Source organism: Physella acuta, unplaced genomic scaffold, assembly GCF_028476545.2.
Source record: "Physella acuta isolate Inbredline_101_S28 unplaced genomic scaffold, ASM2847654v3 ptg000773l, whole genome shotgun sequence".
Lineage (NCBI taxonomy): Eukaryota > Metazoa > Mollusca > Gastropoda > Physidae > Physella > Physella acuta.
In genome coordinates, this window is record NW_026732291.1 from 480,619 (window position 1) to 498,035 (window position 17,417).

Here is a 17,417-nt window from a genome sequence, read left to right on the forward strand (position 1 = left end):
TTCCAAACTTTTTTCTCCGGGGGGGGGGGGGGGGGCACTTGAAATCTTCGGGGGGGGGGGGCGGTAAACTTTCTTCGGGGGGGGGGGGCGGACACTGTTAAAAGTATATATTTTCTATATAAATTATATAAATTTCATTTCGTTCGGGGGGGGGGGGGGGCGGTAAGAAACTCTGACCCCCACTCCTTCCTCAACAAATGATTAATAAAATCGAAAATGGAGGGATGTTACCAGGCTCAGATGTTGTTAATACAAATATAACTATGATTATTTCCCTTTGTCCAATATGGATTCCTGCATTAACTAGCAACTGTTTCTTGCGTCATTTTAAAAATATCGCAGTGTGCAGTTGAGCGCCTCGATGTCCACCTCGGCTAACTTAAAACCTGAGGTTCGCCGATTGTACGTCCTGCACAGGGTGTCATGGGTACTGCTGGATAAATGGTCTAACTACACCTGAGGGTGGCTATCAAGGACACATTTTTAAAAACTTTTTAATTATTAATTAATTAACTTTGAGTGCCAATCGTGAAAACGTCCGGCTCCCAGTGTAAACTGGAGCGCACATTTTAATTATGTATGGACCTATTATGAGGTTGTACAATGTCTGTCAGACTGGGTATGTGAGTGTAGTAAAGTGTATGTACATTGATATATTCTGTTGGTTCTGTACATTCCTTGTTTGAAAAAAAAATGGTGGCATAAGTTTTTAATTTTTTTAAACCTTTACTATAGGTTCAGCCATATAGATTCTAGCATGTAAAATCAATTATTATTTAGTGATCAGTATTGTATGTTTCGGTATTCACAATTTAAGGACTATATATATATATATATATATATATATATATATATATATATATATATATATATATATATATATATATATATATATATATATTAACAACATATATATATATATATATATATATATATATATATATATATATATATATATATATATATATATATATATATATATATATACATATATATATATATATATATATATATATACACACACATACATATTTTTTAATATAGAATTTTAAGTATGTCGGTCCATAATAATGATGCATTTGATATTTTGTAGAGTACAATTTGTGTTCACATCAAAATAATAGAGATAGTAATATGAAATGATGTTGAAAGCATACTAGATTTGTCGAAGGTATCACAAACACAAAATCAGTCAAATACCTTTAATATGATTATATCTACAAAATAATGGATGATATTAGTCTAAGCACTTTAATGATAATTAAGAAATAAAAACATACATCAGCCTATTACAACTACAATATATCAGTCACTCAGCCCAGTCAGTCATACACACAAAAATAGCATAAACTCCTGCATAACTGAGGTAGTTCTCTTGACTTTTAAGCTCTAGTATCCCGTCCCTGTCTTGACTTTTAAGCTCTAGTATCCCGTCCCTGTCTTGACTTTTAAGCTCTAGTATCCCGTCCCCTTTACTGCGTCTACCAACTTAACTAACCCAAGTTACATAAAGGTCAGGGTATTTTACTTGTGAATAGATTAATAGCTTGACCAACTCTAATAAAATGTACTTACTTACTTACTTACCTAATCCTCATCACTCCCTGTGGAGTAGGCCTATAGGGCAACAACAAATCTCAGCCATTCCACTCTGTCTTGGGCGAGCCTCTTTAATTCTTTAGTTAGCCTGCACTTCTTCTTCCATCTCTCTCCTCCATGTTCCCAGTGGTCTTCCTCTCTTTCGCTTTCCAGGCGGATTCCACTTCAGCGCCATGGAGTCTTCTTTTGCTCATGCGTAGGACATGGCCCAGCTATCTCCATCTCCTCATTCGAACTTCTGAGACAATGTCGTTAAATCCTGTCCTTCGCCATATTTCCTTGTTCGGGACTTTGTCGTCCCACTTTATCCTGAGGATACGTTGGAGGGATAATAAAATGTACAACTAATTATTATTAAATATTATTAAAACTTAACTACATTAAGACAATATACTTTTAAAATGTGTATGAACTGATAAAGGTCTAGCTAATAAGAAATATGTAAATAATAAGTAAGCATTTTGACTAAAATTATTGAATACAATCCATACTAAAAGAAATGAAACTAAACATTTTAATTATATTTGAAGAACAGTTTTTTTATAGTTATCTTGTCTAACAGCTTTTCATTCACTACTTTGTTGTAATACAACACAGTCAACAGAGAATAAACCACTTCCCATAATATATTTAGTCCCTAAAACTATTTCTTTATATGACACTCAATGGTATGCTACATTTGGCAATGTTTATACAGTGGATACATTTTTTTTTAAAAACCTACTCCACACAAATTTTGTTTATATTATATTAATGAATATAATCAAACAGAAAAAATGCATGGTGAGTTAATTAAAACTAGAGGAATGTGACACATTTAGAAAGTTTATATATTGGTATGATAAATAAGGTGCTAAAATAGATTTCTGTATTGTACTTAATTTTTGTCTTTTAAACTAGGAATCAATAATGAATAATGATGAATAACGTAGACGAGCCAATATGTTTTATTTTAATTCTATTTTTTAGTCACGCTTGGTTTTTAAAAAATGCTCATACCATTGCAATTTATTTTAATGATTTTCCATTTATTTTGGGGGGTCATATCTAGTTTCTTAAATCATAATAATCAAAATGGATATTATTTTAGTTGTGATAATGCTTAAAACATTTATCTTTGAATGTTTATATTGCTAATCGATTTGAAAAAAAAAGTTAAGTTGCACTTTCAGGCAAGTGATTTGTTTCTATGATCTCAGTATTTAAAGAGTTAATGTGGTCAGTGCAATACCCAGCTACTTTTATTTTCCCTTCCATTTGTAGAACCACCAAACTGGACAGGCTCAGTGAAATCCACCATTCTCAAGCCAGACCTGAGCTCCAGACTCCTGTGTTAATAGTGTTATGCTCTAATATAAGACCATGGAATCCCAAATATGGAAGCAATAATGGGCCCAATAGAAAAGTAAAGATTCCTCTTTAGAACTAGAGATCCTTTGGACAGATGAAGAGTCTTGACCTTGGCAACACTATACCCAGCTGCCTTTATTTTCCCTAATGTGAGTTAGGTACCCATCAGAGCTGGGTTAACTCAGGGAAGATCTACTGACTTGAACCAAGATTCAAAATTGAGACTTTCCAGTTATCAGTCTAGTGTCCTACTACTGGTTGGGCACACTATCCCTTAACTTAAATAGGTCTAATACTTTGACATTAAAAAAATAAAGCTCCTTGGGGCCTATATTTTTTTTTAAAAGATTAATTAATGAATATAATTGAATATATTAATTAAGTATTAGGCCTACTTACTAAATAATGTAGACAATGCAAGTGTACTGTCATGTTAATATCAAGAATCCACAATAACAGTTTTATAAATTATATCTTTATCCTACAAATAGAATCTAGATCTAGATCTAGAAGTGTTTTAGTTATATTATAACTTATGCCATGGGCTACACTCTGTATATACTATATTGTGGCCTACTATAAGTTTCAAGTTGATAGTGAGTTTTGCCTAGTTTGATGCTAAGGCATAACAAAATTGATCACTTTACTTAACTACTATTAACTAGTGTAGCTAGGTCTAGATCTATACTTAATTAATAATAATAGCTAGATCTAGGCCTATTATCCCTTATAGTTATAGGCCCTACTATAATTAATTATTAATAATAGCTAATAGTAGGCCTAATTAGTAATATTATTATTTAACTATGTCTATAACTATTTTAACTATAACTTAAGAGTCATCATGTACATATAGGCCTAGTTACCAAGTTAGGCCTACAATTGTAAAATACATTATAAAATCGTTTTAGGACGGTACAATCAACCGAAGCTGGTAATTTACTAATTAATGAAAGAGCGACCAATTTAATAATATTTAGAGTGGTTTCCCTTTAATTTCTATTCGTATGATAATGTATTGATTGAAAAGTATTTTCGTTTCTAAATTCTGCCCCTTTAAATTAAAATCATTTCTAAAGATAGACACTCCTTGTACATAGAATTCTAGATATAATTTTCTCAAACGCCGTTGTTCAATTATCTTTTACAGGCCTAGGCCAAATCTGTTAATTTTTTTTAAAATATGCCATAAGTCGATTAAAGTGTGTAAACATTAAATAAAGCCATACTCGTTTTTATACCTCATCCGCATAGTACTAGAGTCAGCCGATTTTACGGTCTTAAAACGATAAGTGAACTACAAAAAATTGCATAAAAGCTTATACTTATATAATGTGAGATGCCTGGACGAAAATGTATGCGTGTGTTTCTGTTTCTGCACATATGAATGTGTTCTACATTGAGATTTAATAACGATGTGTTTAGATTATTTGGGATGTGAATGTAAAAAGGCACTGTTTCTTTCAGACTTTTTTCTCAAGGAAGGGGGGGGGAGGGACGACGACAGATGAAATTTTCGGTGGGGGGGGGGGAGTCGGACACTGTCAAAAATATATTTTTTCTATATAAATTCCATTTTCCATTTCATTCTGGGGGGGGGGGGGAGTGGTAGACTCTTTTCGGGGTGTCCTCCCCCATCCTCCGAGGAGATACCTTGAAGAAACACTGTAAAAAGGGATGCAATGTGGTTTCTAAAATTTGAAGCAAAGTAAACGTAAAGTACCCTTTCGACAGTCCATGGGGAAGGTGAAGTAGATTTCGGCATTTGAAGGAATAGTGTGGTCAACACTGCACACCAGAAGACTTTATTTTCCCTAATGTGAAACCAGAGCTGGGTAGACTCAATGACTCAAGGATTTTCTAATGACACAACTCGAGATTCTTATTCGAGACTTTCGGGTTAGCAGTCGTATGATCTACTATCCAACCCAAACGTACACATGTTGTTAAACATGAAGTATTTTATTATATATATATATATATATATATATATATATATATATATATATATATATATATATATATATATATATATATATATATATAAACTCCTAAACATTAAGTTAGCAGTTTGAAACTACCAGCAATCTGTGGCATACTAAAACAGTATGTAGCCTTATCTTTAACATTCTTGAGAAAGCATTTCTAGGCATTACATGCAATCTATATCTAGCATACCTACAACAGATTACCTCATCGACCGTGTGTCTCAGAGACGCCATAGCACTTGCTCTAAAGGGAGTTCCCGATTACGTACATTCATAATTGCGTAGGCGCTATTTTTCAATTACTTGTGTTTTACATTTTCTTGGAAATAATTCTCCCAGATTTGAAATTATATGTAATTGTTTTGATTGTTTAAGTCACAAAACCTCGAAAACATATCAAATGGTTATAATAAAACTAACCTCCCCTTCCTAATGTTATTGATTCAGAATTCTAAATTTAAAAAAAAAAACACTTTGATATCTGTCTAGAGCAGCGGTTCGCAAAATGTATGATATCGCCCCAAGGGAGGGGAAGGAGGACGGTAGAGATGTCATGGAAAATGGGAGGGGGGGGGGCGGTGAAAGCTTCAAGAAAAAAAAACTTTCGTCCTACCCAGACAGAAACTTTCAATTGTGCATGCAAGTTTTTGTAAAACCTCTCGCTGTCCTTAAAAATAGCTTTAATTGCTATTGTCTCCATACAGCAGTTCGTTGTCTAATAATAGACCCTAAGTGCAAAGGCGTGGCGAGGGGGGGGGGGCCGGGGGTGCGGACCGCACTGGGTGACACCATTTAGCGGGGTGACACCCAGGGAAAAAATAGCAAAATATATAGAGAAAAACTTGAGGGGGGAGGTGCAAATCGAAAGTTTGAAAGTTTGTCCCCGGGAAGGGTCACTACGCCTCTGGGGGGGGGGGGGGTGACACCATTAAGTGCCGCACCGGGTGACACCCGATCTCGCTACGCCACTGCCTAAGTGGATTGGTTATGTCCTCTTAAACCCAAGCGACAATATGTATAGAAAACAAAGATGATGCATTGTATATATAATTTTAAATATATATAGTTAAGTACATTTCCGTAGGGAGAGGAGGCGTTGGGAAAATTTTAAATTGAAAGGGGGCTGAAAAATTTTGGGAAGCACTTATCTAAATCAGCCCACACCCCAAGTTTGTAACGGCCTATGCTTTCTATTTACCCGTTTTATCTTGATAGTTTTATTACACAGACTGCTGCATATACCTACGGCCAGACATAGTTTGGCACTGCTAAAGTGGCAGCTTTGCTTGCGACAGGGATCTAAGTTTAAATTTATATTTTTTAATATCGGTCATGGGAAATGCAAATAAAAAAGGTAACAAATACTGAAGTAGCTATTATATAATTATTAATTTTACACTTGTAATAATGTTTTATATTATAGAATTACTTTAAAATACTGAAGTAAATTCAGACTTAACTGTATATTTTTTTAGCAATTTTTAATAAAAAATACAATGCTGAGAGCTATCAACTAGAAACATTTAATACAAGAAGAAATTTTATTCCAGGTAAGACAACTATCATACAAAGTATGTTTTACGATTCAATCATAATCTTTTACTACTAAAAGTATTAGTTTTTTAATGACTTTTTAAAAATGAACGTTTGTTAGTCTGTAGACTTTAATTTAACTATTGATCAAACAGAATGCAATTTAAATTTTGTTTGGAGCTATTTATGGCACTAATGTGCTGTAGAAACTTTCCAAATGTAAACTATCTATTTGGTCTCATTTCTGTTGGTTGCTGGTAAATGAGGAAGACCATCAAGAAGACCATATAATCATAATCTATTATCATTTAACTCTTCAGGATATCATGAAGCCGAGATCTGCTATGGAGGTGAAGCTGACTTACACAAGCACTATACCGGCTGTAAGAAGAATCCAGGTCATGTCAACTTTATACCTGTTAATGATTTTAACTTGAATCATCTCCCCTTACGTTACCAAGACGACCTAATGTTGGATGTAATCAAAGCTTTGTCTGGCGTAACGGTCATGATAAAGGTCAAGTACACCAGTCCAGAGAGACCAAAATATGACTCAAGTTTTAATTCTCAGTACCCGTTCTACAACATACGAGGAAGTGATATGTTGAGGACAGGGACGGGGAGAGTGTGGTATGTAGATAAGAATTTGTTGACAGACAGGGCGTGTCCATGTGGCAGGTGTCAACACTCGGACACACCCAGCAAAGTGTGGGGGAAAGTTGAGGTACTCACAGCAAGACACGTGGTGTTTGATGATAGCGAGGCCAGACAGACCGAATGTATTTTCAGTTTTAATGATACTAAAAGACATGGGGTCAGTCTTGACGGATTGTGCGTTGATTCGATTTCGACGGACATTGTCAAGGATAACTGTGTGATTACATGTGCGACTTGTGATCTAGAATTGCTTGATGAATTGGAGAAAAATTACTGGCGCTTTAGAACTCTACATTACAAAATGATGAAAGGTGAAAAGTATCCCTTATTTGAAAATACAGACAGGCTAACTATCATAGTCTCACATCCTCATGGCTGTCCTCAACAGGTCTCTGTAGGGCAATGGACACACAAACATGAAAGGGGTCGTTTTTGGAGAAGGTATGTGTACACAACATGTACTTGTCCAGGCACAAGCGGCGCCTATGTGTACACGCCAGCTAAAGCTGAATTAACCGGTCATACCCACAGTGGGACTAACTCTGATGGGAATTATTCTGGTGAATGGGTTGAAACTGATGCTACTAGTTTTAAAAGCTCACACTATGACTAATCGATGAATGTTGTGCTCACACTTATTTATTTCTCGAAATCTTTTCTTAACTTATGTTTTTGTATTTGATTTTCGTGGTTTACTTAATTATATGCATAAATAATACTGATACACATTACTATGTGCAAACAGTGATCATATTGACTTTTATAAGAAGAGCAAAAGATCTATAGTGTAAATAGTAAAGGGGCCGTGGTGGGGCGTTCTGTCATCGATCTAATAGCTCTTTATCAAATTCAGAAGGATGTGTTTAAGAATGTGGCAATGCATGGTTGTTTGGGATATGCAGTTCAATGTTGGTTTGATTATTTCGCATTGGTGTATTTTTGTTTTCAACTGTTGGAAATCCCGATGTATCAGACTTAACCAATGAAATTTCCGAATCTTCGTAGATACTTACACGGCTAGGTTCAACACATCATTTCCTGATTCACACCAGTTTGACCTCCGAAAGACTTCCGTCAGTTTACTGAATCTTTTCGAATACAGCTTCCCACAAGTCACAGAAAAGACTGGAGTATAACTTTACACTTGGATACAGCGGTGGCTTTAACTGAACAACAGTCGAATACAGTGAGGTCCAGCCCATTAAATCTGTAACTTCACAGATAATGGTAGGCTACATAGCAGTGGCGTATATATATATATGTGTGTGTATGTGTATGTATAAGCTTTAATCACTGTACGATGTTTATAGTCTGTTGATAATACAGTTGGATGTAGCATTGTTATCTCTATAGCTAGCACATCTACTTTATGGTGTCATCCCCACCCTCTTGTAATAATTATCGATTTTGTACTTAAAAGACTATTTAGCTTTAATTAATTATTAAGAGAACTGGTAAAAACCATTTTTCTTCTGTACATTTTACAATTTTTTGCCTTGGTGTCACCCTCTAAATGGTGTTACCCGGTGCGTTCTGCACCCCTCCTCGCACTCGCTAAGCCTGTGCTACACAGTGTATACGTTAACATAACGTGTTCATGTCAATCACACCCTACCCCCATTCCACCACAGCAAAACTGCCCTAGCGTGATTCTGTGCATGAATAGCATTAGTCACATTCTATTGAGTTTTTTCTAATAGCTTGTAGAACGTGTTTGTTATATGCCAATTTCTCATTATTTTTCCCCAATCCCAGATCGCTTTGATCGCAGAGTCGTCGGTGATTCCCGTATAGCCCTGTTTGTTACTCATGATATAACACCATTTTATACATAGACCTAGCGCTAATTTAAATATTTTATTGTACGAAAATGAATTATTTTTGTACGATTTATAAAAACGTATGTCACAAACTAGCTTTGGTGAGAACTAAGAAGGTCCCACTTCTCTATGTATAGTTAACTAAAGGCCATTTAGTGCGACTCTCTTCTGGATGGTAACACCAATTATACGTTGTATACTATGAACATACGTTTTCTATACGACTGATGAAAGGAAATTAAAAATAAATATTTAAAACTGACAGTTTTTCGCGTTGGTGTCATTCAATCAGTACAATCCACACATTAAAAATCTATACACACCAATGATGCTAAAGTAAGAACAAATTTTAATGATCTCAACAAATCCCCAATAAGAACACTTATTGGACTGTTGTCTAATTCCTCCACCATAATCAAAAATTAAGAACGAAGAAGAAGAAAGAAGAAGAAGAACACTTTAATATTTCTACGGCGGTTTACCTATTTAAAACAGTTATTGCTTATTGCGCCAATAATATAGGAAATACGCAAAGTGCTTACATCAACTCACAGACTGTCGAGGAAATAAGCGCACTGTTTATTTTCTCTAACGTAAGAAACATGTCTGAGGTTAAAAAAAAAAAAACCAACGCCAACATAACACTTAAATGCTACAATATATGCTTATTTCATTAATCAGTTAAATTCTTAATATTTGCTCGAATCAAAATCATTATTACTATATTCTAATAATAACCCTAGTCCTAACCCTTATCCCTAACTCTTAACAACCCCTAAGCTTATCCACATTACATAAACAAATTATATGATTAATGCCATTTGCATTAAATCAGTTACCATCCCGTAACCCCTTAGATTGCCGTCGTACTTTTGATTCTGTCACGCATCACGTTGACAATCCCCACCCCCTCTCACTCAACCCATACCCCCATGACCCTACCCACTATACACTATTGTACAAACCTGTAAAACAACAGTATTTTTTGTGTGCGACTACTCTACAGTTCATACATACGGTGAGAGCACACATAATGTGACCTGTATATTTAACTACCAGCCTGTGTTTCCTTTTTGTACATAATAACTATCATTTAAAAAGTTTAAAAAAACCCACGTTTTCTGATTGAACTAAAAAGTAGAAAATAAATGATATACATCACAATAATGCAAGCGATCACTCTACTATAAGCGATGAAAAACGTGGGGCGCCGAAGTAAAAGTTTTTAGCGGTCATTGTTAATATAAGATGTAAAAGTTATATTACTATTGATTAGATAATACTATTGACTTTTATTAGGGAGCTTGTAGAGAGTCAACAATACTAGAAACTGTAAGAAAATCACGGCGCCCCACATTTTCATCGTGGGAAAATACACACACTCACCCACATTTACTGAAAAATGTTCACTCCCTTCACGCTTCGTCAGCACCGCGAACAACGCCACCTACCCCCGTGATCCTTATCCCTGATACCCATGACCCTTTTACCTGCTCCAACGTCTCAGGGGTCATCCATAAATGACGTCACGCTTTTTGGGACGATTTTTACCTCCCCCCCCCTCCCCTCCGTCACACGTCGTCACAAAAAGCCCCCCCCCCTAAAATGACGTCACACCTCAACCTACAACCCCCCTCAAATTTACAGTTGAATTTTTTTTAAACATCGATATTTTTCTAAAATCTTGTCTAAACCATTACAATTTATTAAAACAGTTATCTAAAACGCGAAATAACGTCTAAAATTTGTTTTCTAACATTGCTTTTTTATTATGCAAAAGTGTGACGTCGCAACATCTGAACCACCCCCCCCCCCTCCCCCTCATCACACATCGTCACAAAATTACGGACCCCCCCCTCCCCCCTACGAATGTGACGTCATTTATGGATGACCCCTCAGCCAGTCGCACACATTTTTTAAAATAAATAAAGTGACAAAATAATGAAGGGGTTGTATTAATGGGACTAAATGTTGCAAAATGATACCAAATTTATGTTTATAGGATAAACGGTTCTCTAGATATGACGGTTTTAGTGTACAAATTGGGGGGACAACTAAGCCTATGGAAAATGAAAAAAAAAAATTGGTCTCGTCGAGAGTAGAAAAAAAAAGGCGAACGGGAAATAACTCTGGGTAGGCGGACAATTATAAAATTTTCAAATAAGTATTTTTTATGCATTAACAACAGTTTACTGCATTGAGTATCTCTAGCAAGATATTAATAAATTATTTAATTTAAAAGTGGTATATTAAAAGCTATTTAAATAAAAATAGACCACAGGCTAAATTCAATCATTTAACTCAAACATCATAGTAGTAGTAAAAATAAAATAAAAGTACAAAAAATAAACATTTATATTTCCTAAGTAAACGGTGTCACAGTGACAGATCAGTACAGTTTAACAAATATGAGTGTTTATGACTTATTGGAAGCATGTTAGTTAAGAGATAATCTTTGGGTGTCGTTAGCTAACTGAACATAGCTGGCACGAAACAAACAGCAACGTTATCAAGAATCGAGCATTTCACGCAGCAACAAAGACAGACGCTAGACACGAGCGTTTCTGTACGACTTACAGAGGCGTAGCGATGGGGAGGGGGCAGGGGGGGGGACATATGTCCCCGGGCGCCGACCTTAGGGGGCGCCAAAAATGGGTTGTAAAAACAAATAAAATGTCATTTTAGCTTCATTTTTGCAGTTTGAGGGGGAGGGGGTGCAAATCGAAAGTTTGACGGGGGTGCAAATTGAAAATTTGTTCCAGAGGGGCGGTATATACTTATATATGAAATTTCATCAACCTAGCTGTAACGGTACTCAAGTTATCGTGTTTACACACACACACAGACACACACACAGACATACGGACAAGATTGCAAAGTTATGTTTTTCCGTATCAGTGAGGTGTAAAACGTCGAGATTTGTAAAAATCTGTTTTTTTTTGCACGATTACAATACTTTCTCTATACTTCGTATATACGAGAAAGTAAAAAAAACGTAATAGTGTCATTATTTGTAGTTTTAAATCATTCTATTTATAACTTAATTTCAACTTTGTGTTGAGTTATCGTATGCCTAATTCAATCATTAGTAGCACGCAGGACAGGCCGCAACATGTTAGCTCAACTCACACAATTTTTACTAGTTTAAAAAGTTCAATTTATTATCTTTGAATCTGCTCATTTACTAGATTCTAGTTTAATTATTAAAATTCTTTGAGAAAAAAAAATGTATTAAAATTGGTGACATATTTCCTATAAAACGAAGGAACATGAAAATGCGGTATCGATACTGTTAATAGGGTACCTAGTTTGTGAGACATTTATCATAGTCGTCTAAACCTAAACGTATAAACCTAAAATAAATATGCTAGTAAGAAAGTTGAATAAATAATGAAGATAATCCCACTAAAAACAGAGTTAGTCTCAATGTTTTACTATTTTAAATGATTTTTTGAAAACTCACATTTTAAACTCAATATGAAATTAACAAAAACAAGTAAAAAGTTGAAATAAAAATTATACGGCGGTAACGGTCAATAACCGCTGCTAATAAGAAGGGCATATATAATTGTAATCATAAACGCTTTCTATCGTTTTTTAAACGGTTAACATAGCAATGAGAACGACTACACTTGAATTTGATTTTATTGTGCACGAAAGGTTTAGAGCCTGTGATGTCATATTTTATTCACTTGTGCAACTAGCTAAACTGTACAATAAACAAAAACGGGAATTTCCAACGGTAAAAAAAAAAACCTATTAGACCGGAAGTGTTGAATATAGATCTAGATCTAGTAGCCTTTTCTACAACACGTAATTTCGTAAAAGACAATTGTGATTCGTCACTGAATGTTTATTAAAATCCCCTGACTTGCCCATTTACCTCACCGTGTAAGTAGATTCTAGTTTATTAATTTAAAAATCTTAACAATAGAAAACACGGCGTTAAAGTTAACTCGGTAGACTAGATAATAGCAGACTAGTTTAATTTAATTTTTTTGGGATTTCCCCATATGAATTGATGTGGCTGCCATGGCGTTCTCGCAATGTTTTATTTATTTAGTGACGATCACAGCCCGAATAAATAAGGCTAATAAATAATACAGGGCGAAAATAGATTATTTTCGACACATTTTATAAAATATAATGGATAAGGATAAGGTAAAACCTTAGTTTAGCGTCGTAAATTCCAACGAAACTAGTAATGTGGGGAGAGTGAATTAATGAATATTTTTTGAATATGTCTTTAAATTTTAAATAATAAATATGATTAGACCTATATTTTCCTATATTTTAATATAATATTATAGATAATTGGGTAAAATCTTAGTTTAGCGTCGTAAATTCCAACATAGCTAGTAATGAGCGATGAAGGTAACTAATGAATATTTCTTTCATTTGGCCATATTTATGTCATATTTTACATAATTGAACAGATAATTGAATAACAAATCACAATCCAAGACCAAACAAGTCATAAATATCCTGGAATAAACTTTAAACTACCACGTTCGAGACAACAAAGAGTAAATACAAGCAGCGGCCATGTTTCAAAAACAATAATAGAGTAGTTTCCCTTGAAAAATTGTCTATTCGCACGTGTTTTGTGTTGATTTTGTGGTTTAATATGATTGTTTTATATTGTTTTAATATATGCCTGGGGGTCGTCCATAAATGACGTCACACTCTTAGGGGGTAAGGGGGTCCGTAATTTTGTGACGGTGTGTGATAAGGGGGAGGAGGGGGGGGGGTTCAGTTGGTGCCACGTCACACTTTTGCATTATAAAAAAGCAATGTTAGAAAACGAATTTTAGAGTTATTTTGCGTTTTAGAAAACTGTTTTAATAAAATAATAGTAACAATTGATTAAAATACTCTATTTTGACAGAGTTCAGACAAGATTTTGGAAAAATATAGCTGTTTAAAAAAAATTTCAACTGCAATTTTGAGGGAGGTTGTAGGCTGAGGTGTGACGACATTTTAGGGGGGGGGGGGGGGTCTGGCTTTTTTTGACGACGTGTGACGGAGGGGAGGGGGGAAGTAAAAATCGTCAAAAAAGGGTGACGTCATTTATGGATGACCCCTTATGACTTGTTGTGACATTGACAACAAAAATATGACGGAGGTTGGGGTTTAATTAAGGTAAAGAGAAGTAAAAAATGTCATAAGTTACGATAGAATCACTAATTGATGAAAAGAAAAACCTGAAATGAAAATAGTGAACATTCAAACAATAAGGAAAAACTCAAACTATATAGTAATAGTAAGATCAAATAAACATTAGTAAAAAAAAAAACGTGATTTAAAACATGGATACAAGTTGCATCTCACAATGCTTCTAGAATTAATAAAGTTGTTAGGAAATTCAGTTTTTAAAGAGCAGAATTTAAAAAAAAAAATGCTTTGTAATACGGACTATATAACAAGACAATCATTAATCATATTTAAATACATTTTCATACGAATAGAAATGAAAGGGAAGCTACTCTAAATAACATTTTCTTAAGATGGCTGCTGTTTTTAATAGCAAATTTACTATCTCGAACATGGTTGATAAAAATTAATTTCAGGATATTTAAATTGATTTGACCATAAATGGTGATTATTATTTATAATATTTTATCAAAATATACGAAAATATACTCATATTTAATGACATATTCATTAATGCACTCTCTCCTACATTACTAGTGACGCTAAACTAAGATTTTACCGATAATTGAATAATAGATCATCATTTATGGTTAAAGCAATTTAAATATCCTGAAATTAACTTTTATCAAACCCTGTTCGAGATAGTAAATTTGCTATTAAAAACAGCAGCCATCTAAAGAAAGTATGATTTAAGAGTAGCTTCCCTTTAATTTCTATTCGTATGAAAATGTATTTATATATGATGGTCTTGTATTTGTATAGGCCTACAAAGCATTTTTTTTTTTTTTAAATTCTGCCCTTTAAAAAGTGAGTTTACTAACACACAACATCATCATTTCTAGAAGTATTGTGAGATGCAACTTGTATCCATGTATAGAATCACGGTTTTTCTACTAATGTTTATTTTATCATTAGGGGTCGTCCATTAATGACGTCACACTCATAGGGGAGAGGGAAGTCCGTAATTTTTGTGACGATGTGTGATGAGGGGGGAGGGGGTTAGATGGTGTGACGTCACACTTTTGCATTACATAAAAGCAATGTTAGAAAACAAGTTTTAGCCGTTAGAAAACTGTTTTAATAAACTGTAATAGTAATGATTAAAATACTCTATGTTGACAGAGTTTAGACAAGATTTTGGAAAAATATCGATGTTTTAAGAAAAATTCAACTGCAATTTGTGTGACGTCATTTTAGGATGGGGCGTCAGGCTTTTTGTGACGATGTGTGACGGGAGGGGGAGAACTAAAAATCGTCCAAAAAGTGTGACGTAATTTATGGATGACCATTTACTAGATCTATACAGTTTGAATTTTTTTCTTATTGTTTGAATGTTCGCTATTTTCATTTCAGGTTGTTTTTCTTTAATTAGTGATTCTATCGTAAATTATGACAGTTTTTTTTTTACTTCGCTTTACCTTAATTAAACCCCCAACCCCCATCATATTTTCGTTGTCAATGTCACAACAAGTGATAATGTAAAAAATTGCGTTTTGCTCTACCTTATCTAAGATCTCTAGCCATAATTTTGACAAAATTTAATGTTTGTCATCATTTATATATACAGAGAGACAAAATATATTATCCATCAGCTTTCCTTGTAAAACATAATCTAAAAATATCAGCCTTAAGTGCATGTTGTCATTATCCCAATTCTCTACTTTTCAGACACATTTTGGTTATTCTTTGTTGTCAAAGTGTTAATATCATACACCCCAATGAGTGGTTTCGGGCTGTCCATAAATGATGTCACATATGATTTGCTACGGGAGTGAGTGAAGATTTTTTGACGTCAACTCAGGCGGCTCCGCAATTTATGACGTGTAGGTCTAATGAATGGGGGTGAATGGGGAAAAATACAGAGGTCCATTGACGGAGAACCTCTATAATGCTATGTTCAACACAAAATAACGATAAATAAGCAGTAGTATACGTATACCTTGCTCAAAACGAATCAACATAAATGTTGCAAGGCTGCTAGTTTGAGACGTTTGGCAAAAAGGCCTCAACAGATCCCCGTCAAAAATTGCCACGTCTAATGCAGGGTGTTAAGAATACGGCCATCAGCATGGGGCCCAGGTTTGATGAACCAAACGCGGCCACGTTAGAGCATCATTAGGCTATGGCGCTTTGTAAGATGCCGTAAATACTTTAATTCAATTGCGCGAAACTGCGCAAAAATTTAGTATTAAAAAAAAATTCCTCAAAAGATGTAAAATCTTTTGAGGAAATTTTTTTTTGGACTTAAATATAAATATCATGTTGACTGTCAGAACTATAATTTACTTAAAATGAGTGTCATCTTATCGTTTATTGTGGTTTTTATAAATCGCCGAGCAGCTTCAAAATCCTGTTGTCACCAAGCTTCTTTTGGAGCTTAATGGGTAGTCTAATTCCATACGGTGGGAGCTTAATACATTTGCAGAAATAACCACGTACGTTTAAATGCACGAGTTATGGATGGGTGGGGGGGGGGCTGTTTAATTGAACACCAACATAAGTAATAAAATTAAACGTCGCGTGTCAAAACGACAGTGCTTTTTTCTATACAATTAGCCTAACGGTCGGCGGTATCGGGGCATGACGTCACGCGCGAGCGTTAACTCGGTGACGGTGTGCTAAGTGGGGGATGAAAAGGTGGTGTTCAAGAAATGCGACTCAGCATGCTTTTTTATATTTATTGACCCTTTTTAATAGTTCTATCGTCCCCCACTGATAAAATGGATCACCAATGAATGACGCGTCATACTTCTACAGCTGGTCTTTCTCCCACAACCATCCCCTGTTTAGTTTCACCTAAAAAAAAAAAACCTGACCCGTCTCAAAATCACATCGCTGAGTTTTACTCAACCTCTCCCCACCATAAATCACAATTTCTATCTGAATTAATATGTTCATCTTTATATTTGTTTCTGCAATAGTGCACGCTGACATAACTATCTTAACTTCGTTTGAGCTACTTCATTTATTGGCGATCTAATATTGATTTGATCACTGCAAAAAAAGTGTTCAAAAGTTCGACCTCACAACAATTCTTGTGGTCTTAGATGCACACTATTAAGTCTGAAAAGGTCTATTAGTCATTAGTTTCAACTATATTGAAAAAAAAAAGAAAAATTACTATACATGCATATTTTATAATAAAACAAAACCATATTACAGAACAAAATCAACACAACAGACATGCGAATAGACAATTTTTTCAAGGGAAACTAATCTATTATTGTTTTTGAAACATGGCCGCTGCTTGTATTTACTCATTGTTGTCACGAACAGGGAAGTTTAAATTTTTTTAAAGGATATTTTTGACTGGTTT

At 34.7% G+C, this 17,417-nt stretch overlaps 1 protein-coding gene across 1 annotated transcript in view; it reads left to right on the forward strand.

Annotated features, from left to right (window-relative positions):
• The window catches only part of LOC131950579 (uncharacterized), a 48,863-nt gene extending 39,824 nt beyond the window's left edge, over nt 1-9,039 (forward strand). The window contains exon 4 of the mRNA XM_059312798.1: nt 6,791-9,039. Within this exon, the coding sequence (XP_059168781.1) occupies nt 6,791-7,740 (950 nt within the window). The 3' untranslated portion in view covers nt 7,741-9,039. The remainder of the gene's footprint in view (nt 1-6,790) is intronic.
• The last annotated feature ends 8,378 nt before the right edge of the window (nt 9,040-17,417 follow it).